This window comes from Rana temporaria, chromosome 4 (assembly GCF_905171775.1).
Source record: "Rana temporaria chromosome 4, aRanTem1.1, whole genome shotgun sequence".
Classification (NCBI taxonomy): domain Eukaryota; kingdom Metazoa; phylum Chordata; class Amphibia; order Anura; family Ranidae; genus Rana; species Rana temporaria.
This window is the reverse complement of record NC_053492.1, coordinates 200,888,003-200,915,407: the sequence shown is the minus strand read 5'-3', so window position 1 is coordinate 200,915,407 and position 27,405 is coordinate 200,888,003. Positions and strand designations below refer to the sequence as shown.

At 42.8% G+C, this 27,405-nt stretch overlaps 2 protein-coding genes across 2 annotated transcripts in view; both read left to right on the top strand.

Moving 5' to 3' along the window:
- LOC120935691 (alkaline phosphatase-like) overlaps positions 1-17,674 on the top strand; it is an 88,910-nt gene extending 71,236 nt beyond the window's left edge. The window contains exons 10-11 of the mRNA XM_040347744.1: positions 5,993-6,109; positions 17,371-17,674. Coding sequence (XP_040203678.1) covers positions 5,993-6,109; positions 17,371-17,624 — 371 coding nt within the window. The 3' untranslated portion in view covers positions 17,625-17,674. The remainder of the gene's footprint in view (positions 1-5,992; positions 6,110-17,370) is intronic.
- Positions 17,675-23,011: 5,337 nt separating this feature from the next.
- The window catches only part of LOC120936905 (alkaline phosphatase, tissue-nonspecific isozyme-like), a 64,852-nt gene continuing 60,458 nt past the window's right edge, over positions 23,012-27,405 (top strand). Inside the window, exon 1 of the mRNA XM_040349686.1 lies at positions 23,012-23,202. Within this exon, the coding sequence (XP_040205620.1) occupies positions 23,115-23,202 (88 nt within the window). The 5' untranslated portion in view covers positions 23,012-23,114. The remainder of the gene's footprint in view (positions 23,203-27,405) is intronic.

Here is a 27,405-nt window from a genome sequence, read left to right as displayed (position 1 = left end):
TCTAACTTTGCCCTTCATGTGCTTTATCCGGCTGAAAACTGATATGGATGAGGCATGATTGTGAGGAGTAGGATATTTTTACCTTTGGTTTTGAAGTGAACGGACTTTTCCAAACCAACATCACATCCACAGTTAAGGAAAGTTGTTCAAGAACAATTATCCATCCTGCTCCTTTTGAATTTTCTCGTCATTGTTGGAGAAAATAAATGATCTTAAAGCGGAGTTCCACCCAAAAAAGTTCAGAAAACTTGTGTGACTATGTATGCAAGCCAAGTTTGAGCGGAATTCCGTTGAAAAAAACATCCAAGGTTTTTCAGACCAAAAATCCAATTGTGTGTACGGGGCATAACAGTTAATCGGGCAGAGTTAAATTCCTTATCCTCTAGGAGTATCCCCATTAAATTAGTGGGTATGATGTCCAACGGGTATGGTAATGCAACTCGGTGCACATCTTATGACAAAATGTGAGCAGGTTGCTTCCTTAGAAGCCCAGGTTCTGAATCTAGGGAAGCAGCTGGCAACACTGTGAAGAATCTCCAACCTAAAAGCGAGTTCAGAACGTACATGACAGGTACTGGCAGGGGCCATCACAGAGGCGGGTGAAGATACAGGGGTGAAGGCTCCAGAGCAGAGTAGTTGGGTAACAGTTAGGCAGGGTAAAGGGGAAAGCATCACAGAGGCTGGTCCTGGGCTGGAACATTCTAATAAGTACGCTGTGTTGCGTGATGTTGGAGAGATCAGTCAAGGACCAGCATTGCTGGTGAAGAGCGAAGCCCTTTGTGGTAGGGGTTAAATTATTAGACGGACGGAGAAGGCAATCTGTCACAAAGACCGAAATCGCTGTATAGCATGTTATTTACTGGGCGCTCAGGTTCGGCACATCGCGGATTTGCAATAGACTAATTTAGAGGAAGATGGAGAGTCCTAAAAAACGATTTCAGTGACTTAGGAGCTAAAATGAAGAGAAGGACCTCCAAGATAGTATTCTCAGAAATACCACTGGTACCTCGAGTCATGCTAGAGAGGCATCAGGAAATTAACAAGTGGCTGAGGAGCTGGTGTAGAAAGGAGGGGTTTGGGTTCCTGGAGAACTGGGCTGACCTCTCAGTCATTTACTGGCTTTTTAGCAGGGATGGACTGCACCTAAATGGGGAGGGTACACCTCTGCTGGAAGAGAAGATGGCCGACAAGTTAGAGAGCTTTTAAACTAGGTGTTGGGGGGGGGGGGGTACAGATATAGACCTAGCCAACATTGAGCAAGGTTCAGTTGGTAATATTGGGTCATTAGTGATATAGCATGACTAGAATATCAAAATCCAAGGTAAGTTGGCAAATCAGAATTGCAGCCTCATAACAACTAATAAGGAAATAGTATGTGACTGGACAAAATTACAAAACTTGTGCACTAATGCTAGACATCTAGCTAATAAAATGGGGGAACTGGAGGATTTCAATTTTGTGGGAATTTCAGAAAATTGGCTTAACAGCTCACACAATTGACTGGCAACCATTCTGGGGTATTCCCTATATCGTAGAGATAGGGAGGGTAGGAAAGGGAGAGGGGTATGCCTGTATATCAAGAATGATGTGCAAGTGAACTTGAGAAGCGACATCACTAATGGAGCTAGGGAGGAGGTTGAATCCTTGTGGGTAGCGCTCCAAAGGGAGGAAAATATTGGGAAAGTAATAGTGGGCGTATGCTACAGGCCCCTAACCTGAGGGGGGAGGCGGACCTCCTATCATAGCTTGGAATGGAGGCAAGGCTGGGCAATGTCATTATAATGAGGGATTTTAATTATCCAGATATCGACTGGGCAGAAGAACAGCTCATTAGTTTAAGGCTCGCCATTTCCTAAATGTCTTGCAGGATAATATCATGGGTCAGTTAGTGAATGAACCAACAAGAGAACGCATTACTAGACCTACTGATTACAAACAATATAGACCTAAGAGCGAATGTGGAAATACAGGGCAACTTAGGAAACAGCGATCACAGGTCAATCAGATTCAGTATAAATTAACATAAATAATGTCATTGATATGCAATAAAGTCTGGCAGCCTACCTGTCTCCATGTGTTCATTATAGGCCTGACCCTCTTTCTGGCTGTCTTTTATTACCTTCCTCCACCTTAGGCCATCCCAGGAAGCCTATATTAACCACTGTACTGCTAGTCTGCTTTGCTTTTCAACCTTTTTGTAGCTTGTTCCAGTCTGCAGTGTGTTACGTTTACCTTTCTGTGTACCGACCTTGGCTCATCTCTGACTTCTCCTGTTTGCCTGTTTCCCTGACCTGTTCCTTGTTTACCCTTGTCTGCCAGTTGCCCCGACCTCGGCTTACCCATCACTATCGCTTGTCCTGGTTGCTGCTTCCCCTCTCTCCCTGCGGATCGTGACCTTGGGGGACCCCAGGGGTCGCGACCTGGATCCAGCTGCGGCGAAGGCCATCCTCACAACCAGAGGCTCTGGTGAACACAAAGCTGGGTCTTAGACTCCGCGCCCTGGGGAATCTTGGGCTCACGCTTCCTCTCTGATCGCAGCAGTCGGCCATAGGGTTCACTACCCTGTGGTGCATTCCTGACCCCAACGGGGTGCACTTGTCACCTGTCCACAGGTGACCTGACAAATAAAAAGACAAAGTCCAGGCAGTTGAAGTTAGAAATGATATCGCTCTAAAAACTGCTGATCCCTTGGCTTTGCTTCCGTCCCACTAAACCAAAAAGGTGCTGGCTATGCACAGGTGCATTGAATAGAAGAAGGTCCTGGACTGCCACACTCCCCAAAACGATGTCCTTATTATACAAATAAAATCCAAAAAACAACCAAAGCGATGCAGTCAAAATGAAGTGAACATATTATATATATATATATATTACACACACACACACACACACACACACACACACACGTGTGTGTGGGTCCGTGCATGTGCAAATGTTCTTTTCTTTCCTTTCTCTTTTTTCCCTTCTGTTTATTATTAGGGGAGCTTAAGATTTAAGATTGTGGATTGTATTTTTTACATAAGTGATAATGTTTACCATGATATCCTTTTGAAAACCAATAAAAATTCTTGAATATAAAAAAAGAAAGTGAGGCCAGAACTTATTGGCCCCATAAGGGATGATGGAGGGAATTTGGTTACAAAAGACAAAGAGAAGACAAAGGTTTTAAATGCATACTTTTTAACCCGGTTTTCACAAAGGAAAAGGGGGGATATAGTTACATACAGCCAGATTCACGTAGAGCGGCATATGTTTAAGCGGGCGTAGCGCATCTCATATGCGCTACGCCGACGTAACATAGAGAGGCAAGTACAGTATTCACAAAGGACTTGCTCCCTAAGTTACGGCGGCATAGCGTAAATGGGCCAGCGTAAGCCTGCATAATTCAAAGTAGGCTGGTAGTGGGCGTGTTGTATTGAATCGTGACCCCATGTGAATGCATTGCCGAACGAACGGCGCATGCTCAGAATCACGTCGCAAATAGTCTCTACGATACGACGTCTCAATGCGTACAACGTGAACCTAACTTATGCCCAGCCCCATTTACGTACGACTTACGTAAACGACGTAAAATCCGACGGCACTTCCGACGTCCATACCCTAAACGATTTAGACCAGCTTTTTGGTGGTTTAACTTTACGCTGGAAAAACGCCTTACGTAAACGATGTAGATTACAGCGACGGGCGCAAGTACGTTCGTGAATCGGCGTGTATCTAGCTCATTTACATATTCGATGCGTAAAACAACGGAAGCGCCCCTTGCGGCCAGCGTAAATATGCACCCAAGATACGACGGCGTAGGAGACTTACGTCGGTCGTATCTTGGCAAAATTCAGGCGTATCTCATTTTAAGAATGAGCGCATAGATACGACGGCGCACATTCGGACTTACGACGGCGTATCTACTGATACGTCGGCGTAAGTCTCTGTGAATCCGGGCCATAGTTGGTAAGGTTGAATAAAGGCAACAGTCCATAGTAACCAAGACTGTAATGTTAATAGTAACGAGCATGGATTCATGAAGAATCGTTGTTGCCAGACCAATCTATTAACATTCTATGAAGAAGTAAGCTACCACAAAGATAAAGGAAGGGCTGTAGATGTGTTTCTGGATTTTGCAAAGGAATTTGATACAGTTCCCCACAAACGTTTACTTAACAAACTGAGGCCTGTCGGTATGGACCATAGGGTGAGTACCTGGATTAAAAACTGGCTACAGGGGCAGGTCCAAAGGGTGGTGATTAATAGTGAGTACTCGGAATGGTCCAGTGTGGTAAATGGGGTCCCCCAAGGATCTGTCCTGGGACCAATTCTGTTTAATTTATTTGCAAACAATATAGGGGATGGGATAAATAGCTTAATATCAATATTTGTGGATGATATAAAGTTAAGCGGGGCAATAACTTCTATACAGGATGTGGAAACCTTACAAGAAGACCTAAGTAAAATAATGGGTGGGGCAACTTCATGGTAAATTAAGTTTAATGTTGAATAATGTAAAGTAATGCATTTGGGTGCTAAAAATAATGGATAAGGATGGAAAAGGAACTAGGAGGCTTAGTAGATGACAAGCTCAGCAATGGCATGCAATACCAAGTTGCGGCAAGCAAAGCCAAGAGATTATTGGCATGCATTAAAAAGGGGATTCACTCCAGAGATAGAATGATAATTCTCCCATTCTACAAGACTCTGATTCAGCCACATCTTGAGTATGCTTTCCAGTTCTGGGAGCCAGTCCTCAAGAAGGATGTGCTGGAACTGGAGAGTCCAGAGAAGGGTAACAAAGCTAATAAAGGGACTAGGAGGATCTCAGCTATGAGGAAAGACTACAAGCATTGAACTTATTCTCTCTGAAAAGAGAGATGCACAAATACCGTACTGGTGACCTTAGTAAAAAAAACTTTTCAGTGAAAGGGAGTTTAAAAGGCACGTGGCCATTCACTGAAATTGGAAGAGAAGTGGTTTAACCTTAAACTGCGTAGAGGGTTCTTTATAATCGGAGCGGTAAGGATGTGGAATTCTCTTCCACAAGCAGTGGTATCTGCAGGGAGTGTCAATAGTTTAAAAAAACTATTGGATGGGCACCTTAAAGACATGCAGGGATATATGATTTACTATTGACATAAACACAAGCACCCTCACATACCACAGGTTAAACTGGATGGACTGGTGTCCTTTTTCAACCTTACCGACTATGTAACTATGAACACAGGCATCCAACACACCTGGAAGCGATAGATGCAGAAGATTCTCTACCCCGTGTAGCTTTGAAAATTAGTAACGATCAGGTATGGGAGGCTGGACAGGTCAGCGTTATTACTGTTCTTGAACAGGCGGTCAGCTCATCTCTCAGCTTTGTATTTCATAACTGGACTTAAAGCGGAAGTAAACGCATCCATAACAGTTTCATTTCCAGCACGTGACGGAAATGTAACACTCCTATTGGTTGTGCTCACATCCAAACTGTCAAACCATCCAATGGCTGGTGTCAGACCTGATCACATGTGCAGCATCATTGCAGTAGTAGATTAAAAAGAGGCAAAGATGGCAGCTTCCTTGGCTGAAAACGATAGGGGGGTTTCCTTACACTTTAAAATAAAAATAGTGCAATCAGTCTTAGAACATGAAGTCATTTAAAAAAAAAAATGCATTTTTTTTAGTGACTAGTTATTATACCACAGCAACAAACAAAAGATAGGCCTAATTTGGATGCACAAAATCACAACCAATGCATGGTTCATAAAGTATGTACTAAATACAGCACGTGTGTTAAACATATGAAGGCTCTGTCGGCCTATTTCTTTTATTCTAATTATGGATCAATACTGAAAATATTCTCAAAGCACCTGCATGGAAGAGCAGCTGTGCACCTGTGAGTACCAACCGAGATTACATATTTCGATCTCATGTATATTGAAGATGCTCAATAATCACTAGTTTGTATGTCTTTTGTAAGATCCAATGTAATTGTTAAAAATGTTGACTTTTACAGGAATGGCCCCCAGCAGCGCTAAAGATGATATGCCGTATACGAGCTTGTTGTATGGCAATGGACCTGGCTTCAAAATTGTTAATGGAACTCGTGAGAATATTACCAGCATTGCCATAGGTAAAAAATATAGAATTTTTGTCCACATATAACTTCTGTCCCTGCTTTCAAGTTTGACAAGCTAATATCTGTAAGGCAGACTAGTGTACAAGTAATAGAGCCTATCAAATAAAGGGCCCCAGATACACCGACTCAATTAATTAATATTTACTCACATCTGATTTAGGAGCAATGTTACTGATTAACTAATTGTTTACTCAGTCTTCTTGTCTTCAAGAAATAAAATCTGAATTTATTCAATTTAAATGGGATTTATATGGGATAGAAGATTTTTATCCCTGGATTAATCTATATATATATATATATATATATATATATATATATATATATATATATATATATATATATATATATATATATATATATATATATATATATACACACACACACACAACACACACACACACACACAGTTGTATTCAAAATTATTCAACCCCCACTGAAATAGATTTTTTTGCCCAGTTTGACATTGATCATCCTGCTTACAATTAAATCAAAGAGGCACGTGTAGGTCAGACAAATATAACATAACATTTATAATGAAATAACCACAAATGTCTTTTCGGTGCTCACATCATTATCAGTTTTATTCAACCCCCAATTGACATTCAATCTTAGTACTTAGTACAACATCATTTTACAGTTATAACAGCTTTTAAACTTGAAGCATAGCTTGACACAAGTGTCTTGCAGCGATCTACGGGTATCTTCGCCCATTCCTCATGGGCAAAAGCCTCCAGTTCAGTCACATTCTTAGGCTTGCGCACTGCAACTGCTTTCTTTAAGTCCCACCAGAGGTTCTCAATCGGATTTAAGTCTGGTGACTGCGATGGCCACTCCAAAATGTTCCAGCCTTTAATCTGCAACCATGCTCTAGTGGACTTGGAGGTATGCTTGGGATCATTGTCCTGTTGAAAGGTCCAACGTCTCCCAAGCCTCAGGTTTGTGACGGACAGCATCACATTGTTATCCACTATCTCCTGGTACTGAAGAGAATTCATGGTACCTTGCACACACTGAAGCTTCCCTGTACCTGCAGAAGCAAAACAGCCCCAAAGCATGATTGACACCCCGCCATGCCTCACAGTAGGCAAGGTGTTCTTTTCATCATAGGCCTTGTTCTTCCTCCTCCAAACATAGCGTTGATCCATGGGCCCAAACACTTCTAATTTTGTTACATCAGTCCACAGAACACAATCCCAAAACTTCTGTGGTTTGTCCACATGATTTTTGCATACTGCAGTCGACTCTTCTTATTCTTTGGAGACAGCAAGGGGGTGCGCCTGGGAGTTCTGGCATGGAGGCCTTCATTACGCAGTGTGCGCCGTATTGTCTGAGCAGAAACTTCAGTACCCACATCTGACAAATCTTTTGTCAGTTCCTCAGCAGTCACAAGGGGACTTTTCTCCACTCTACGCTTCAGGTAGCGCTCAGCAGTCGAAGTCAGCATCTTCTTTCTGCCACGACCAGGTAGCGTTTCAACAGTGCCCTTTGGCTTGAATTTGAGAATGATGCTTCCTATGGTGTCTCTTGGTATGTTTAACATCTTTGCAATCTTCTTATAGCCATTGCCCTTCCTGTGAAGAGTAATCACCTCTTCTCTTGTCTTCCCGGACCATTCTCTTGACTTCACCATGTTGGTAACCACACCAGAAAATGTCTAGAAGGAGCCGAGTATCACAGTCATTTTAAAGCTGCCTGATTGGTGCTCATTAGGCTTTATTGCTGCTCCCTGACATCCACAGATGTTTTCAATACCTGATTGAAAACACTTCAATGAACCTCTGTTCTTCAGAGTGGTAGTCTTTAAGGGGTTGAATAATTGTGTAAATGAAGAATTCACAAAATAAACATTTACTACTGTATTACAAAACCAATTGATGTCATTTTAGTTGCATATGGTTCTTTAAAAAGTCCTTGTAGGATTTCATTCTGAATACAATTACAAATGTACACGAAATTCCCTAAAACCCTTTACAGCATTGGGGGGTTGAATAATTTTGAGCACAACTGTATATATATATATATCGCTACCCTCGCAGGAGCTGCTGGTTGTTTGTGGGATCGGCGTATTGAGTTACCTTGCAGGGTGTCTAGGGGTGATACTAGTGAGTTGAGGCAATGAGCGAAAGTCCAGTCATCAATTGGATTTTCTTCAATGCTTTATTCCAAGGCCCAACATGGCCAACATCAACATAAGACAAAATAGGAAAGGTTGATGAAGCATGAGAACAACTTTAGTATCAGGCCTTGGATATGAAGAGAGCAGTCCTGCTCTCAATAATAATGAGATCAGTTCGTCGCCACTCCAGCCAGAGTGGGTAAAGTGCCCCCGGACAGACTTCGGTCACAAGCCTGGCAGCCGAAGTGTCACTTGAAAATTGCTGGGAGGAACAGACCTCTGCCACAGGCCTGACTCTGGACCTCTGCCACAGGCCTAGCGATTTAGGGTGCAATAATTGGATTGAGCGAATCCTCCCAGTAAAGTTTAGTCAGGGTCACCAGTTGACAGCTGCAACATACCTGTCAGTATCGTGGTAGGCCATGGTGGCGGGGTCCATGGATGCACGCAGCCTGAAGGTGGATGCCGCACCTGGAACTCGGACCCCGCGAAACGGACTCGAATCAATGGCATTTGCCCCAGATATACCCTTTCCCAGCATGCCCAGCGAGGGAAAAACTCCTCTCATTGGCTGCTGGGTAAAAGTGACTCTGCCAGAACCCCTCTAGCGCCAACTGCCGCCCAGAGGTGGAAACACACCCCTGAGACCTCATTTCTTGAGGCCCTAAAATGCCAGGACAGTACAAATGCCCCCCCAACTGACTTATTTTTTTGAAAAGTAGACAGTGGAAAGTATTTAGCAAGAGTCATGGCAAGCTTTTTCAAGTTGTAATTTTTTTTTGTCATAATTTTTGGAAAATGTAAGAAGTTTGTTTTTGTTTATTTTTTTTTTACATACTGTCACCAGTGAAGTACAGTGTCATCATGTGACTGGTGTGGCAGTAATCAGGGACACTGGTGACCGTATATATAAAAAAAAATATGTATTTAATTTCTTAATTTTCCAAAAAATTGTAACAAAAAAATGACAACTTGAAAAAGCTTGCCATGCCTCTTACTAAATACTTCAGATGGTCCACTTTTCAAAAAGGAGTCATTTTGTGGGGCATTTGTACTGTCCTGGCATTTTAGGGCCTCAAGAAATGAGGTTGTCAGTACATCAGGATTGATCAATTTTCAAATATACTGCATATACCATAGTTAGCAGACTTGATTACTATTGTGATCCGTGACTCGCAAGAGCTACTCACATGGTACAGGGTGCTGTGATTGGTCAAGCTACCACATGGGTCATTCATAACAATTGTATTTACATTGTGGTCATGTGATCGCATAGCGATCACATGACGTCAGCCACTTAAAGCGGCCACATACCGGTAACAGTAGTAACAGTGTCCACCAGACACAGCAGTCACAGAAGAGACATGCTGGGTGCACCCATGTTGCAGGCGAAGCACATGTACATTTAAAATGATTGTGGATGGGACGGTAAGTGGTTAGTTCATCGGTACACAACTTCATTCATTGAACAAACTCTTCTGGTATCTGCATCCAGAGACAAGTAAATATTCCTGTGACATGTTGGTCTTGGTTTATCTGAAATCCAGGCATTTTTATTGAGAAATCATATTTCATCACTTCAAATCAGAACAATCTGTCAGCAGGAAATCTGTGTTCTACGCAGATTGTCTTGGTGATTGCTGTTTTTTTTTGTGGGTTGGGGCAATGTTGGTTATCGTGATTGATGAGGTTATGCATCACTGGACAATGTGATTGACAATGGTTTTACATTGTGGGATTTTTTTGAATGCTAATGCTCGTCTTCTGGTCAGACTGCATGTATTTTGAGGGCGCTCCATACAATGTTTTCTATTTTTTTGCATGTGGTCTCTTGTTAAATCCAAATAAGACCCTCATGAAATATAAAAGAGTCTGTTATGCAGTTTTAGGGGGAATATCAAGCATTGTGCATGGTGTGTTTTTTTTCCCCCTATACAATTATTTAAAAAAGAAAACCAATCTGTCAGGGAAATTTAATTTTCTGTACCGGCAATTTAAATGAAATGTTCTCGTTTATAAATTTCACTTTTCTGGAGTACATTGTACAGTGCCTTGAGAAAGTATTCATACCCCTTGAAAGTTTCCACATTTTGTCATGTTACAACCGAAAACGTAAATGTATTTTATTGGAATTTTATATGATAGACCAACACAAAGTGGCATATAGTTGTGAAGTGGAAGGAAAATTATAAATAGTTTTCAAAATGTTTTACAAATAAATATCTGAAAAGTGTGATGTGCATTTGTATTCGGGCTCCTTTACTCTGATACCCCTAACTAAAATCTAGTGGAACCAATTGCCTTCAGAAGTCACCTAATTGGTAAATAGGGTCCACCTGTGTGTAATTTAATCTCAGTATAAATACAGCATTTCTGTGAAGCCCTCAGAGGTTTGTTAGAGAAGCGTAGTGAACAAACAGCATCATGAAGGCCAAGGAACACACCAGACAGGTCACAAATAAAGTTGTGGGGAAGTTTAAAGCAGGGTTAGGTTATATAAAAATATCCCAAGCTTTGAACATCTCACGGAGCACTGTTCAATCCATCATCTGAAAATGGAAAGAGTATGGCACAACTGCAAACCTACCGAGACATGGCCGTCCACCTAAACGGACAGGCCAGGCAAGGAAAGCATTAATCAGAGAAGCAGCCAAGAGGCCCATGGCAACTCTGGAGGAGCTGCAGAGATTCACAGCTCAGGTAGGTGAATCTGTTCACAAGACAACTATTAGTCGTGCGCTCCACAAATCTGGGCTTTATGGAAGAGCAGCAAAAAGAAAGCCATTGTTCAAAGAAAGCCATAAGAATTCCCATTTGCAGTTTGCAAGAAACTATGTGGGGAACACAGCAAGCATGTGGAAGAAGGTGCTCTGGTCAGAGGAGACCAAAATTTGACTTTTTGGCTTAAAGAAAAATGCTATGTGTGGTGGAAAACTAACACTGCACATCATCCTGAGCACACCATCCCCACTGTGAAACATGATGGTGGCAGCATCATTGTTAGAGAGTAGTGAGGCGCTGACAGTTAAAGCGGGAGTTCACCCATTTATTTATTTTTTCCCCTTTTCCCCTTAGATTCCTGCTCGTTTTGTCTAGGGGAATCGGCTAGTTGTTTTAAAATATGAGCAGTACTTACCCGTTTTCGAGATGCATCTTCTCCGTCGCTTCCGGGTATGGGTCTTCTGGAGCGGGCGTTCCTTCTTGATTGACAGTCTTCCGAGAGGCTTCGGACGGTCGCATCCATCGCGTCACTAGTACCCGAAAGAAGCCGAACGTCGGTGCGGCTCTATACTGCGCCTGCGCACCGACGTTCGGCTTCTTTCGGAAAATCGTGACGCGATGGATGCGACCGTCGGAAGCCTCTCGGAAGACTGTCAATCAAGAAGGAACGCCCAGTCCCGCAGCCCATACCCGGAAGCGACGGAGAGGATGCATCTCGTAAACGGTAAGTACGGATCAAATGTGTTCTCTATGGGGGAACCTCCGCTTTAACTCAATCTAACCAATATTTGACATGAACTCTTGTGGTAGTTAAACCTAGTTAATCACTTCTAATAGATAACTATCAAAATAAATATAAAGTGACTTCAGTGCATAAACCAATTGAACGTTACTGGGTGTAACCTCAAGGCTAAAAGCAATCACTATGTGATGCCCCTAATCATCCAGCGATCGTCACACTCTTCACTCACTGTGTTAAATCAGCAGCAATAGAAAATAGGCGAGCTGGTCGGTAAATAAGCTTGTTTTTTTCCCCATGGATTTATCCATGGCCCTGTTTATATTTCATATCTTACTGCGATGGCCAGCTATAGATGGGGGCAGTGGCATCTTTTTTGTATCACTGTTGTGTGTATTTGTCAGGCATCACACTGACACCTTGGCAGCCATTGAGCTACTTGCTGGGTGCTCAGTGTATTTGTAAAACATTTTGAAAACCATTTATCATTTTCCTTTTACTTCACAATTATGTGCTACTTTGTGTTGATCTATCACATAAAATTCCAATAAAATACATTTACGTTTTTGGTTGTAACATGACAAAATGTGAAAAATTTCAAGTATTGAATACTTTTTCAAAGCACAATATACAATGTATTGTTGCAGTACTTGAAGGCAGGTTCAGGGTATCTTACAAGCATGTTCCTTAACCACTTCCCACCCACCATATAGCAATATGACGTGCGCAAAGTGGTTGTGTTATTCTGACCGGACGTCATATGACGTGATCAGGAAAGCAAGCCGGCACACGCCCGCAGGGGCATGCAGCACGGCGATAGGTGGTGTGGTGTGTCAGTTTGACAGACCGCATCTCAGATCTAGGTAAAGAGCCTCTGACAGAGGCTCTTTACCACATGATCAGCAGTGTCCAATCACAGCTAATAACGATGTAAACAGGAAAAGCCGTTTATCGGCTTTTCCTCACTTGAGTCTGACAGACGCGAGTAGAGGAGAGCAGATCATTGGCTCTCCTGACAGGGGGGGTTTGCACCGATTTTCAAAATGTTTGGTCTTTTTTTATTTGTTTAGCAAAAAATAAAAACCACAGAGGTGATCAAATACCACTAAAAGAAAGCTCTATTTGTGGGAACAAAATGATAAATTGTCATTTAAAAAGCGACAGTGCTAAAATATGAAAATTGGCTTGGGCAAGAAGGGGGGAAAGTGCCTGGTATTGAAGTGGTTAAAGGAATTGGGATTTTTTTTTCATTGTTTCACTTTACTTTTGATTAAAAACATTGTTCCTCATCAATCTGTATTTAAAAAAAATTATCTTTATTAGTATATGCCCTCCAGGGCAGTTCCCAGCCCCCATGCCATTTGTTTGACAGTCCCTTGCCTAATAGAATTGAACATGGAAAGAAATTATTTGGTTCATGTTGACTTCATTGGGGTTCAGATTAACCAATCCGTATAACACATACATACGACAGCTCTTCTGCACTGGATCACGTATTAGGTACATGATCTGATACTTCTGGGAAGGGGACGCGCGTGCCCCCGGCGACCCGGAGGTGCTCCGATTAGACATAGTAGGTGCCAATCAGCGATAAGGCAGAGCTCTGTTCTGTCAGCAGGGAAACTATGGATATTCTTTCACTGCAAAGCAGGAAATAAAATCCATCACCTCCGTTAGTAAAAACACCAAAACAATGGCTAGGCACACATTTAACCGTAGCTGTTCCCACCCAGTGTCATTAGTATAGTGACAGTGCATATTTTTAGCACTGATCACTGTATTAGTTTTACTGGTTCCCAAAAAGTGTCAGTTAGGCCCTGTACAGACGAGGGGACGTGTCCGATGAAACCGGTCCACGGACCGTTTTCATCGGACATGTCCGCTCGGAGATTTCGTTCTGATGGTTGTACACACCATCAAACCGAAATCCCCGCAGACAGACAGCGCGGACAACACCGCCACGTCCGCAAACCAGGAAGTAGAATACTTCCACGCATGCGTCGAATCCATTCGACGCATGCGGGAGATTTCTGTCCGCTGGTTAGGTGTACTAACCAGCGAACATGTCGGACTGACGGGATTCCAGCCGACAAGTTTTAAAGCCTGCTTTAAAACTTTTGTCTGCCTGAAACCTGTCTGCTAGGCTGTACACACGGTCGGATCTGTCCGCTGAAACTGGTCTGCGGACCAGTTTTAGCAGACATGTTTGGTCGTGTGTACGGGGCCTTAGTGTCAGAATGTCTGCTGCAATATTGCAGTACCGCTTAGTAAAAAGAAATAAATACAAATTCCAGTATATATCCCATAGTTTGCAGATGCTATAACTTTTGCTCAAACTAATCAATATAAGCTTATTGGGATTTCTTTACCAAAAATATGTTGCGAAATACATATTGGCCTAAATTTATGAAGAAATTAGATTTTTTAAATATTTTTGGGCATATGTTTTATAGCAGAAAGTAAAAAAAAAAATATAAATTTATTTTGAAAATTGTCAGTCCTTTTTTGTTTATAGCGCACAAAAAAAAAAAAAAGTGGCGATCAAATACCACCAAAAGAAAGCTCTATTTGTGGGGAAAAATTTGATACATATTATTTATGTATAGCGTTGCATGACTGCACAATTGTCAGTTAAAGTAACACTCAAAATATGGCCTGATCATGAAGGGGGGGGGGGGGGGAGCAATGTCCCTCGTTGGTCCTCATTTGTCCCTCATTTTGGTCTGGTCTATATAGTTGTATATAAAATGCACTTTTTACATCTTTCAAAAAATGTTTCCCAGTGCTAAACCTTTCATCTGATTTCTAAATTGCTGCAGTTGTAAATTCCAAAAGCCAATATAAAGGAATAGTAGTGGTAAAAAAAAGCACTTGTGGGTTTAACCAATCTTGTTCTTTTCTACAGTTATCCTTTAAGGGGGCGGGCAAGGGGTGTGTCCTATGCTTGCATAAATTTGCCGATAAGTCTCCCTCATTCCCATCTCAATAAGTTGGGAGGTATGAGCATATAGGGACTCTATTCCAAGCTATTCTTGTCCATACACAAGGGCTTGAATAGACAGTAGCTCTTTTCCAAGCGATACCCCTAGCTGTGTGCTCCCTGATGTCTGGGGAGGGGCCACAGAGGGGAGATGTTTAAAACTGAAAAAGTAGGTGTTTGGGACCAAAGGAATGATAACTACATAAATCTAATGAGTGTATGTAGCGCCTGTGTACTTATCAGTACAGGTGCTATGTTAAATCTAGTGGGATGAGACACTTACTTGCTCTCATCTGTGTTTGATTTATTTAAATTTGGCTGTCGCCAGCCCTGAACTGTCCTGTGGGTCACTCTGTTTTCCAGAGATGCCGTTTCATCTCTGGACGGTAGGTGGCGCCAGAGGGGTTCGGGCGGAGCCGCTTCTTCCCAGCAGCCAATTAGAGGAGTTTTCCCTCGTGGAGCATGCTGGGGAGGGGTATTTCTGTGGCAGAGGCCATTGCTAGGGGTTCTTCGCAGGTTCCTGGTTCCAGGTGCGGCACCCACCTTTAGGGTGTGCGCACATCACGGGCCCCGGCGATATGGCCTACCAGGCTGGGGCGCACGTGCTACGCGGAGTTCCTGACTCTGGGCCCTCATGGCCTGGAGCAACTGATGCTGCTAAGGGGCCCCAGTGACTTACTGGGTTCCCCATCTCTATTGAGAAGATCCCAAGCGAGTTGTGCTGTTCGGTGGGGGATCGGTCTTAGGAAAACCCGGAGGCAGGTGATCAAATAGGACTTGGACGAACCATCGGGGATCTGGGTACCGGACACTGACAGGTTGTATGCGGCAAACTGTCAGTCAGTGGCCCCAAATTACACACTGGGAGGATTCGCTCTACTATCCAACTTTTGAAGCACTAGGCCTGGCAGAGGTCTCATCCAGAAACCTAAATTCTATTAGAGCCAAGTCTGTGGCAGAGACTTGTTCCTTCCCAGGTGACACTCTGGCTGCCAGGCCTGTGAGAGGGACCTGTCCAGGGGCACTTTACCCACTTCAGCTGAAGTGGCAACGAGGAAAGAGTTACTACTGGAGGCAGTACTGCTTCTGTTCTTTATTCTTTCTTTCACCAATCTGTCCTATCTACCTCAAGTTGACTGTTGGTCGTGTTGGGCCAGAAATAAAACATTGAAAACGTCAATCAACAGTCTGGACATTCCGTTACTGCTCTCGTCACTATTATCACCCCTAGACATATCACGGAGGTAATTTAAATATGCTGATCCCAAATCTAATCAGCGGCTCCTGAGGGGGTAGCGCTACATGTATTTACAATTAGTTACGTTAACTCCCATGCATTTTAACTTATAGGTAGGCCTATAATAAGGCTTACCTATAGGTACTGTAAATATCTCCTAAACATGCATCGTTTAGGAGATATTTACTTTAGAAGTCACTGGCACATGAGCTCTGACGGAGCGTCATACCCGTGCTGTTCTTTCAGAGTCCTGTGCTGCAAATTGCAGCTCTGGCCTGCACATTAGGGAGTGACGTCACCCCAACTTTGGCCACTCACACAGGTGGAGTCTGCGAATCCGGAAGGAAGACCAGGTGAAGATGGAAGCGCCTTCAGTGGTGACTGGAGGGCTTCGTTCTAAGGTACGTTTCACATAATATGCTAGTATGTGATGCATACTAGCACATTATGACATTGCCTTGCAGGTTTAAAAAAAAAAAGCAAATTGGTTTACTACTGCTTTAAGCACTTCTAAAAATGAACAGCGATTTACCATATTGCATATTTCAGACTAGCAGGAATTCATTCCCAAGGGTCCTCAAAGATAGGAAGACACACTCTGAAATCTAGTCAATGTGTAATAAATTAGAAACACCAACATCAGAGTGATGGCTCAACTTACTATTTTAGGCTGGATTCACACCTGTGCAGATTTAGTGCTTGTTGCACATTTGCACTACAGTCCATTTACCATGGTTTCCTATGGAACACGTTCTGTAGTGCAAATCTGCAAAATGCAAAAATCACAAAAAAAAGCATAGGTGTAAGTCTTAGTGATTTTTGGAAAAAAAATTTTTTTTATTTATTTGCAATTCACATAGCTACATCGCTGAAGGAAGGCTTATTTAAAAGGGCCTTTACTGTTTGTTCAGAGTATGTACATACTTGAGTGTGAATGCAATTTTTTTGTTATTTTTTACATTGGAACTGACCATGAGACTATAGCACAGAGCTTTCCACTAAGCTAAGTGACTGCAGGAGGTCAGACAAATTAAATACAGTTTGACTAATCAGAAATAGCAACAGGAAGAACTTTGCAAAATCTATTCAAAAAAACTAAAAATGGCAGTTACATAGTTCACTAAAATCTTTAATCAGGAGCCGTATTTTTTTCTTGCCTTCTTTCAAAGCATTGGGTTTGCTAATACATCACAGTTGTGTATAATCACCTACAAATACTTAACTTCAATTACCTCCTCTTCATTTTGTCTACAAACTTCCTATTTAACCTTGTAACCTAACGTCCTAAGGAAGGCATACTTCCCCTATGGGCACACAAACTGCAAAAAAAAAGGTTTCCCCACTCTATCTATTACCATTGATTAAGGTCTTTGGTGAACTTAAACTCAGAAAATATTGGAAAAAATGTTTGGTGGTCATTTGGTGTCAAATGCTTCACCATCTTTTATTGTGTTTCTCACAGATGGAGATTATCTGCAACAAACCGCTGTCCCACTTTCATCAGAGACACATGGAGGCGAGGACGTCGCTATTATGGCAAAAGGACCTTATGCACATCTTTTCCATGGCATTCATGAGCAGACTTATATTCACCATGTAATGGCGTTTGCAGCTTGCTTGGAACCTTATCAAGATTGCCCTCGCAGTTCAGGCTTTCTCACCGCTCCTTCGATCATGCTAATTTTGATCAGTGTATGGGGAGTTCTCCTACAATGAGGGTGTCAATTCCTTTCATTTGATGGCCAGCACTTCGTGGCTTACATTTAAGACTAATTAATTGTATCACATATATTTGGTTAAAAGTCAATAGCAAGCTGGCTTTATATTTATATTCTTGCACTTTGTTTCCGATTCCATACAATAAAGGATCCTGCCATTGAATCTGAATTTCTTTTATTATTCATGCCAATATGAAATAATGTAATAATATTCATTCAAACACTTTGATATTTCTGTTTAGACAACCTAGCCCCCTTTCACACTTATACGACTTGTCCCATGATTTTGGACAAGTCATTCTCCATGATTTTCAATGACTACCATTCATATTGGCATGACTTTAAGTTGTGCCGACAGTAGTTCCTGCCCTATTTTTTTTCTGAAGTTGGATCAAAGTCGGACTCTGTATTAACGGACCCGACTTTGGCATGCGACATGTGCATAAAGGGGAACTCCACGCCAATTTTTTTTTTTAAAAAGCTGGCATGGGTTCCCCCTTCGTGAGCATACCGGGCCCTTTGGTCTGGTATGGACAAAAAAACAGCGTGGGCCCCCCCCCCCCCAAAATCTATACCAGACCCTTATCCAAGCACCAGCCTGGCCGGACAGGAAAGGGGGTGGGGACGAGCGAGTGCCCCCCGCCTGAGCCATACCAGGGCGCATGCCCTCAACATGGGGGGGGGGGGTGGGTGCCTTGGGGGAGGGGGGACCTGGGGCCCCCACCCCGAAGCACCATGCCTCCGTGTCGATGAGGACAAAGGCCTTTGGTGTCTCTGGGTGGGGGAGGGGCTTATTGGAATCCGGGAGCCCCCTTTAATAATACATTGTACCCCTACCCATTCACCTGGGGGGAAAAGTGTCAATAAAAAAAAACACACTAGTTTTTTAAAATTATTTATTAGGCAGCCCTGGGGGTCTTCTTTCAACCTCTCTAGCCTCTTCTCCCGCTCTCCAGTGTCTTTTTCGCACTCTCCAGTTCTTCTCCCGCTCTCCAGGGCCTTCTGCCAGGCTCCTCCGCTATCTTCTGCCAGCTCTTTTACTAGCGTTGGCTCTGTCTTCTTTGTCATCTTCTTCCCTCTTCTCTTCTTCCGATGTTGACACAACGCTCTCTCCCGCGCTAATGCCGCATGAGCGGTATGCAACGACTTATATAGGCATCCGGTGACCCGACCCCCTTATGACGTCACAGTCCCAGAATGCCCCAGGCAGTGGCATCATAAGGGGTGGGGCCACCGGATGACATCACTCGGAGACCCTGCCCCATGCCTGTATAAGTTGTTGCGCACCGGGCACATGGCATTACAGCGGGAGAGAGCGCAGTGTCAACATCGGAAGAAGAGAAGAGGGAAGAAGACGACGGAGAAGACCGGGCCAACGCTAGTAAAAGAGCTGGCAGAAGATAGCGGAGGAGCCCGGCAGAAGGCACCGGAGAAGAACCGGAGAGCGCGGAGAAAAGGCCGGAGAAGTCGGAAGAAACCCCCGAATTTGGAAGAAGCTGCCTAATACCTGTCTAGTGTGTTTTTTTTATTGATTCTTTTTGATTTTATACTCATTCACATAGTGTCGGGGGGCCGGGATCTGGGGGGATCCTTATTAAAGGGGGCTCCCAAATTCCGATAAGCCCCCGCCCGCAGACCCAGACAACCAACAGCCAGGGTTGTCGCAAGGGGCCCTTGTCCTCATCAACATGGGGCAAGGTGCACCCACCCCCCCCATGTTGAGGGCATGTGGCCTGGCACGGCTAAGAAGGGGGAGTGCTCGCTCGTCCCCACCCCCTTTCCTGACCGGCCAGGCTGGTGCTCGGATAAGGGTCTGATATGGATTTTGGGGGGACCCCATGCCGTCTTTTCGCCGTGGGTTTCCCCTTAAAATCTGTACCAGACTGAAGGGCCCAGTATGCTCATGAAGGGGGAACCCATTTTGTTTTGTTTTTTAAAGGCGTGGAGTTCCCCTTTATGAACAAGTCGCATGCCAAAGTTGGATCCGTTAATACGGAATCTGGCTTTGATCTAACTTAAAAAAAAAGGTAGTGCAGGAACTACTTTGAAGTTGAAATGACTTAAAGTTGTTCCAATATGAATGGTAGTCATTTAAAATCATGGAGAATGACTTGTCATACGATTTTGCAGTCCAAAATAATAGGACAAGTCGTAAAAGTGTGAAAGGGGGCATGGGCACGACGTCGTACTAATATGAATGGTTGTCATTGGAAATCATGGGGAATGAATCGTCATGCTACTTTGCAGTCCCATATAGTGGGACAAGTCGTACCAGTGTGAAAGGGGCCTTAAATTTCATGTGTGTGTAAAGGCAGGCGTCGCAATACTTTTGGTAATATAGCGTATATATGTAGCCAGCTACAGGTCTATGGTGTTATGAGACAAAGATTCTGCTCTGAATGCATTTCTTTTCTGATAACTTCTGCTGAGTTGTTAGGGCTGCTGCACAGTTCTCCTCCAGCCAGGAGGGGGGGAGCCAAGTTACATCAAGCCTATAGACCAGGGGTAGGCAACCGTAAAAAGGTGAAGATCTACCTGAACAACATGGGAGAAGTCAAAGATCATGGGGCACAGTGTTTACCAGTGTTGCTGCCTCACAACCGATTCAAACCTATAAATACCATACCACTGTGTCGCAATTGCGTGCATTGCACAGAAATCATGGGTTTAAAACAGGTGGGGAGGAGGGAACATATTCCCTCCTCACTACCTGTCAATCACACTTGGATTGCTTTTCATAGGCGCAGCAGTGCCTGCTGCACTTGTGAATGAGCTCTTAGTATTCAGCTGTGGCACCCTTAGGGCTCGTTGGGGGCTGATAAAAACCCTGCAGTTGAGTCAAGGTTTTATGCCCTCAATTCCTACCCCCTGTAGCTGTTGAGGCAGCAGCCGAAGGTATACACATGCAGCAGAAGAAATTAAGCCCCTTGTTGCTTTTGGTGGGTGCTTCTGCATGATAATCAAGGAAATGTAGCCACTCTGCAAGTGCCCCACAACTGCATGCATCTACGGGGTCCAAGGTGCTAAAGCAGGTGGTGAGAGAGCAACATAATGTTGCCTGCTTTGAACCCTTGAATTTGAGAGGACCCATCTTGATTTCCAAAAATGTTTTTTGAAAAATATTTTACAAGAGAAAGGTATAAATCACAGCACAGAATAACATTGGCGTAATGCCAAGCCATACATCTCCACAAACTTACAAAAACAAAGATCTATAGAATCACATATGATAGTAGGGTTGCCACCTCATCCCTTTAAAACTAAACACATAAGAATTACACAGGTTTATAGATGTAACATTTCTGGAAATTTTGAAGCTCGGAAAAAAAAAAAAAAAAAAAAGTTATTTTTTTCATTTTTTTGGGGAAAAAATAAAATTTTCTGAAGAATGTAAAAAAAAAATGCTACATTAGCACTTTTTTACCACTTGCCCACCGAGGACGTCATATTATGTCCTCGACTTTGTGCGGTGCCAGCTACAGTTATCATTCAGATATCACCGTCTTCTGCCGGCGATTCTCTGCACGATAAGAACAATCATAGCAGCAGTTCCGCTGCTTGATCTTATAGGCAGCGGGAAGGAACATCCCCCCCTCTCGCCGCCATCTGGTGCTTCTTCGGGCTCTCCCCCGTTTTATCGGGGGCCGGAGAACGAATCGGCCAGCGCTGGCTCGCGAACATAGAGATGACTGGTGACCAGATGGTCACCAGTCATCTCTATGACTGTCGGAGGCCCGGGCGCGATATTGTAACATCACGCCCGGGTACCCAAAGGTAAACAAAGCCGCGAATGCGGCTGTTGGCATGAGATCGGTGAATTTTTTTTCACGATCTCATGCTTTCAAGCCTGGAGGAGAGATGTGGGGTCTTACTGACCCCACATCTCTCCATAAGGAGGACCTGTCACACTGATTACTATTACAAGGGATGTTTACATTCCTTGTAATAGGAATAAAAGTGATAAAAAAAAAAAAAAGTAAAACAAAGTGTAAAAATAAAGAAAATTAAGTAAAATAAAAATAAAATAACATTATTTTTTTTAAAAAGCCCCTGTCCACGGTAGCTCGCTCTCAGAAGCATACATGCATGCAAGTCCCGTCCACATATGTAAACACCGTCCAAACCCCACATGTGAGGTATCGCTGCATGCGTTAGAGCGTGAGCAACAATTCTAGCACTAAACCACCTCTGTAACTCAAAAATAGTAACCTGTAAAACAATAAATTCAAGCGTTGCCTATGGAGATTTTTAGGTACCGAAGTTTGGCTCCATTCCTTGAGTGTACGCAATTTTAAAGCGTGACATGTTAGGTATCTATTTACTCGGCGTAACACCATCTTTCACATTATACAAAAAAAAATTGGACTAACTTTACTGTTTTGTTATTTTTTAATTCCTGAAACCGTTTTTTTTTTCCCAAAAAAGGTGTTTGAAAAATTATTGCGCAAATACCGTGTGAGAAAATAAGTTGCAAAGACCGCCATTTTATTGCCTAGGGTGTCAGCTAAAAAAATATATATTTCATCTGACAATATTTGCAAATCACATTTTTCTTTTCAGAAGAACTTTTGTGAAAATGCCTCCATATGCTAGATGTTGGTGTCACCATTTTTCTGAGGGGAGAAGGAAAAAAAAAACAAGAAAAAAAATGACTACTTTGCAAGAAGACACTAATCTGTGGTTGTGTCTGGGGTGAAGAACCAGATTACTGGTAATTAAATTATTTTTTACACAAAACGAATTTAGATAAATGATTCAGTTTTCTGGATTCAGAAACAGATAAATGTAAACTCTTACCTTTTATAATTAAGTATATACTTTCAGGTCCTTTTTGTTGCTCTGTATTTTCTTCCAATGCTTTTGAGGCCTAGTGAAGAGGACAGAACAAACCAAACACACCCACTAACATGCAAAAGCAAAACTGAAACCTTGCTACAATAGCAGCACAGCGCCTCCTAAAGGAAGAAGTGCATACTGTTCTTGCATTGGAGGGTTCAGTTTGTTACATAGGACTTGCTTGTCCTGACTCAATGCACAGAAATTTGAATAATCTGATATCATAAATGTTTTTTTAGAAATGATTTGGAAAATATTTGAACACCCTGTCTTAAAATATTTTATTCATCATGTTAAAATAAAATATTCCACTATCTTTCTTTTTTACATTTTTCCAATTTTTTGGAAAAAACAAACAAAAAAAGCCTTCAGGAAAAAAACTGAAAAAAAAAAAAGTTTTTTTTTTCTTCGAATTTTCCCGGGCCTTCACATCTCTACACAGGTTCTGTGGCTGATTAAGGTGGTAATTAAACTCACTTGGTGCCTTATCTGCATTAAATTAGCCACCTGTGTAATTCATATGTGTTCGGGTTTAAAGGGATGAGGTGGCAACCCTATATGGTAGAGGAAATCTGGACCTGCTGAAAGCCTATATAAATGTGCTTCAAGTGAGCACCATCTATTCACAGCTGAAGGGGCAGAGACTGAGAAGATGAAGGTTCTCCATACAGCTGTCCTTGCTGCACTCCTTCCTGTCCTAATATCTGTTTCACTGTGTGCAGGAGCAGCAATTTCTCTAGGTGAGATTGTATTCAACTCGGTAATGTATGCAACCCCAACTGTGATCAACCATCACATCTGCAGTAACCCATATTACACCAACAACCATTAGGAATGTATCTTTCATTGCTCTGACCACAGGGAGAGAAAATCAAACTAGATGTCCTGGGTAACTGCATCGTAGGTGTTAGCTTACCTTGTTGTGACTGCAGGTGAAACAATGGACTATTGTATCAACAATTAAAAGGTGTTGCACCATCAACCATAAATATTTTTATGGCTAATAGCATGACACCTTAAAAGTCGTGAGTGGTGCAGTTGCTACAATAGTCTTTATTACTTGAATGTGGTGTGCAGGGCTGCCATCAGGAATTATGGGGCCCCTTATGCCGCTAATTGAGAAGCTGGGGGGGGGCCTTTACAAAAATGTGTGTGTGTGTGTGTGTGTGTGTGTGTGTGTGTGTGTGTGTATATATATATATATATATTGCCATCCAGGCCCCTGGGGAACTCTGGGCCCCTTACAGGTGTACTGCCTGTACCCCCCTGGTGGTGTGCAAATAAGAATAAAAGGACACTTTTTTTTTTTGTCTTCAAATGCTTTATTATAGAAATTACTAGTAATCATCCGACAAAGCGATTAAAATAAAGTATTAGTGCCTCACACAAATAATAATAAAAAAAAAAAATATAAAGAAATGCAACAAGTGTAACTGTTAGAGCATGTATAATGGATGTATAACAGAAATGTCAAGTAAATACCAGCTACATACATGTAAATAAAAGCGGTCTCGTTAAATGTGAAGAGGCCCAACTAGTGTTGATAGTAATCTTAGGGGTATGGAGATTTTCAGAGATACCAGCTAAAGGCTGTATAGGCCAAAGAAATGGAAAGATCTCTCTAAGGTCAAGTAGACAATATTGCTGAATATCGGCCACAGTACTTGCCTAGTCGGATCTCTTTTAAAAATGTTATTGTACATAAGACTTAAAGGGGTTATAAAGGAATTTTTTATTTTTTTATTTTTTTTTAAGCATCCTTTACCTGCAGACATTCCTCTTTTCACTTCCTCATTGTTCGTTTTTGCTCAGAAGTTGCTCTATTTCTTCTCTGTTCTGTTCACTTCCTGCTTGTCTGATTTTACTGACCACCGTGATGGGAGGCTTTACTGCGGTGGTCAGTGACATGCTCGCCCCCTCCTGGGAACTACATCTGTGCGGCAGGACACTCTCTACGTGTTAGAGACTTCAAGGAGGTGTGAATTACTGGGTGTGCCGCAATGTATACTGGGAAATGTAGTTCTTACATGAACGAGCGCCGCAAACCAGAAAGTGAATAAGAGAACAGAAACTAGAACGCCGGAGGTGATATAGATGAAGGAATTTAACCACTTGGCCCCGGACCATATTGCTGCCTAAAGACCCAAGGGGTTTTTACAGTTCGGGACTGCGTCGCTTTAACAGACAATTGCGCGGTCGTGCAACGTGGCTCCCAAACAAAATTGGCGTCCTTTTTTCCCCCACAAATAGAGCTTTCTTTTGGTAGTATTTGATCACCTCTGCGGTTTTAATTTTTTGCGCTATAAACAAAAATAGAGCGACAATTTTGAAAAAAAATCAATATTTTTTACTTTTTGCTGTAATAAATATCCCCCAAAAACATATATAAATTTTTTTTTCCCTCAGTTTAGGCCGATACGTATTGTTCTACCTATTTTTGGTAAAAAAAAATGCAATAATCGTTTATCGGTTGGTTTGCGCAAAATTTATAGCGTTTACAAAATAGGGGATAGTTTTTTTTTTTTTTTTCGTGACTGCGACATTATGGCGGACACTTCGGACAATTTTGACACATTTTTGGGACCATTGTCATTTTCACAGCAAAAAATGCATTTAAATTGCATTCTTTATTGTGAAAAATGACAGTTGCAGTTTGGGAGTTAAACACAGGGGGCGCTGTAACATTTAGGATCACTGTGTGTGTGTGTGTTTACTAGTGTAGGGGGGGTGTAGGAATGACATCATCGATCGTATCTCCCCTATAAAGGGGATCACCCGATCGATGCGCCGCCACAGTGAAGCTCCCGTTCTTCAGCTCCGGGGAGCGATCGCGACGGAGCGGCTAAAAACAAATGGCCGCGCCGTCGTCCCGGATCGCTACCCGAGTGGACCCGACCTCCGCATGAGTCATTACACTATTCTGTCTGTCTACCTTGCAGACATAAATTTTAGCCAAAAAATGTTTTTCCTTTAACCGCTCACTGTATATATACGGTACGTCATTTTTTTAAAAGATGGATATCTCAGTAACGGCAGCAGCTGCTGCCACAACCGAGATATCCATCTTTTCAGTGAGCGGTCCTGTCAACGATAACCGTGGTCTCCGTGGCGGATTCGCCGCGAGATCACTGTTATCGGCTTACCGGAGCTGTTGGCAGCGGCGGAGCCGATCGGGTCCTCTCGGCTGGGATACGAGTGAGGGCAAGATGGCCCCCGTCCCCATGGCAGAAGTGACGTCAAAACGTCACTTCCACCCATGCTTTTTAAAGCAATATTTTCTTGTCATCTTTTTCAAATGACACTTTTTTTTTTTTTTTTCTTGTATTTTAGTCTAAATATGAGGTCTTTTTGACCGCAGATCTCATATTTAAGAGGACCTGTCATGTTTTTTTCTATTGCAAGGGATGTTTGTGTCAAGATTAAGGCTGTGTCCATCCATGAACGAAAGAAAATAGGATTTTATGCTCACCGTAAAATCCTTTTCTCTGAGTTCATGGATGGACACAGCCTTAATCTTGACATAGGCTATCCCCACTATCTTTAGGAGTGACTAGGCAGAAAGTGTTAACAACTTCAAAGCTGAACCGCCCCGCCCAGGGTGCGGTCCCACGGACTATATCCTCTCAGCCTGCACCAAGCAGTTCAGTTTGTAGCAAGCAGTACAAACTTTAAAAAAACTGCTTGGTGCAGGCTGAGAGGATATAGTCCGTGGGACCGCACCCTGGGCGGGGCGGTTCAGCTTTGAAGTTGTTAACACTTTCTGCCTAGTCACTCCTAAAGATAGGCTATCCCCACAATATCAAAATTAAGGCTGTGTCCATCCATGAACTGAGAGAGAGATTTTACGGTGAGCATAAAATCCTATTTTTATCACTGATTATTGCTTCGTTGCATAGGGCACTTTTTTTTCCCTTAGAAAGTTGTCAAACAAGATGATCAACAATTATTATTTTTTTTTTCTGTAAGTGACAAACACCTAAGGGGAATTCAATAAAGCTGCTGCACCACTTTTCTGCAGTTAATCCCTTGTGTTAATTGTGTCAAATTCATAAAGCATCTGCAACACTTTTGTTTCTGACAGCAACTCCTGCGCCAAAATCAGATATTTTTTAAAATGCGCCACTTTTACATTGTGGAGCAATGAATGTTCCAAATTCAAAATGAAGAAAAACATTGAGGCTGGGTTCACACCTATGCGAATTGGTTGCGGCTTAAACCGCATCCAATTCGCATAACATTATAAAATACATTGATTTCAATGAGGCTGGTTCACATATGTGATGCATTCGCACTGCGCATTGCCGAAAAAAGTGTGCGTTTTCTAGGCATTGCGGTGCGGCTCAGGTGCAAATTCAGGCCCATTATTGTCTATGGGCACGCATCTGATTCGCAGATGTGTTAATTTCTCTTCAGGATTTCTCTCATTCACCTCAATACACTTCCCTCCACTCTCCCAGGTCTCCAAATTTGCAGCTAAAACGGAGATGATCTGCTGAACAGTTCTCTTATCTCTCTGCAGAGATTAGAGAGCTGAAATTTGCACCACACAAGTGTGAATCCAGCCTGACCGTTTAACTTACAAAAGGGGAGCTAATTATGACCAACTTTTTTTTTTTTTGTGCACAGAACGAGACCCTGACACAATTTGCTTAAGTGTCTTGCGTGTGTTTTGAAAGTGGAGCAGTGTTTACCAAATCAAAGTACAGGTTCTAAATGGGCACATGAACTTGGCATATGCTGTACGACTTTTAGTGTGTGCGTTTAGACACTTTTGCAAACCGCTTCCCTCTTACCTGTCAGGCATCTGCCTGTGAGACGTCCGCTCCCCGCGCTACCCGTTCGGTGGCGGTTAGTACTTGGGCTCCCCCTTCCACGGTAGCGTGCTCAGTGGAGCCAACGAAAATCTGGGATGGCGTCCGGCGGCCGCGATTCGCGCCATTTTT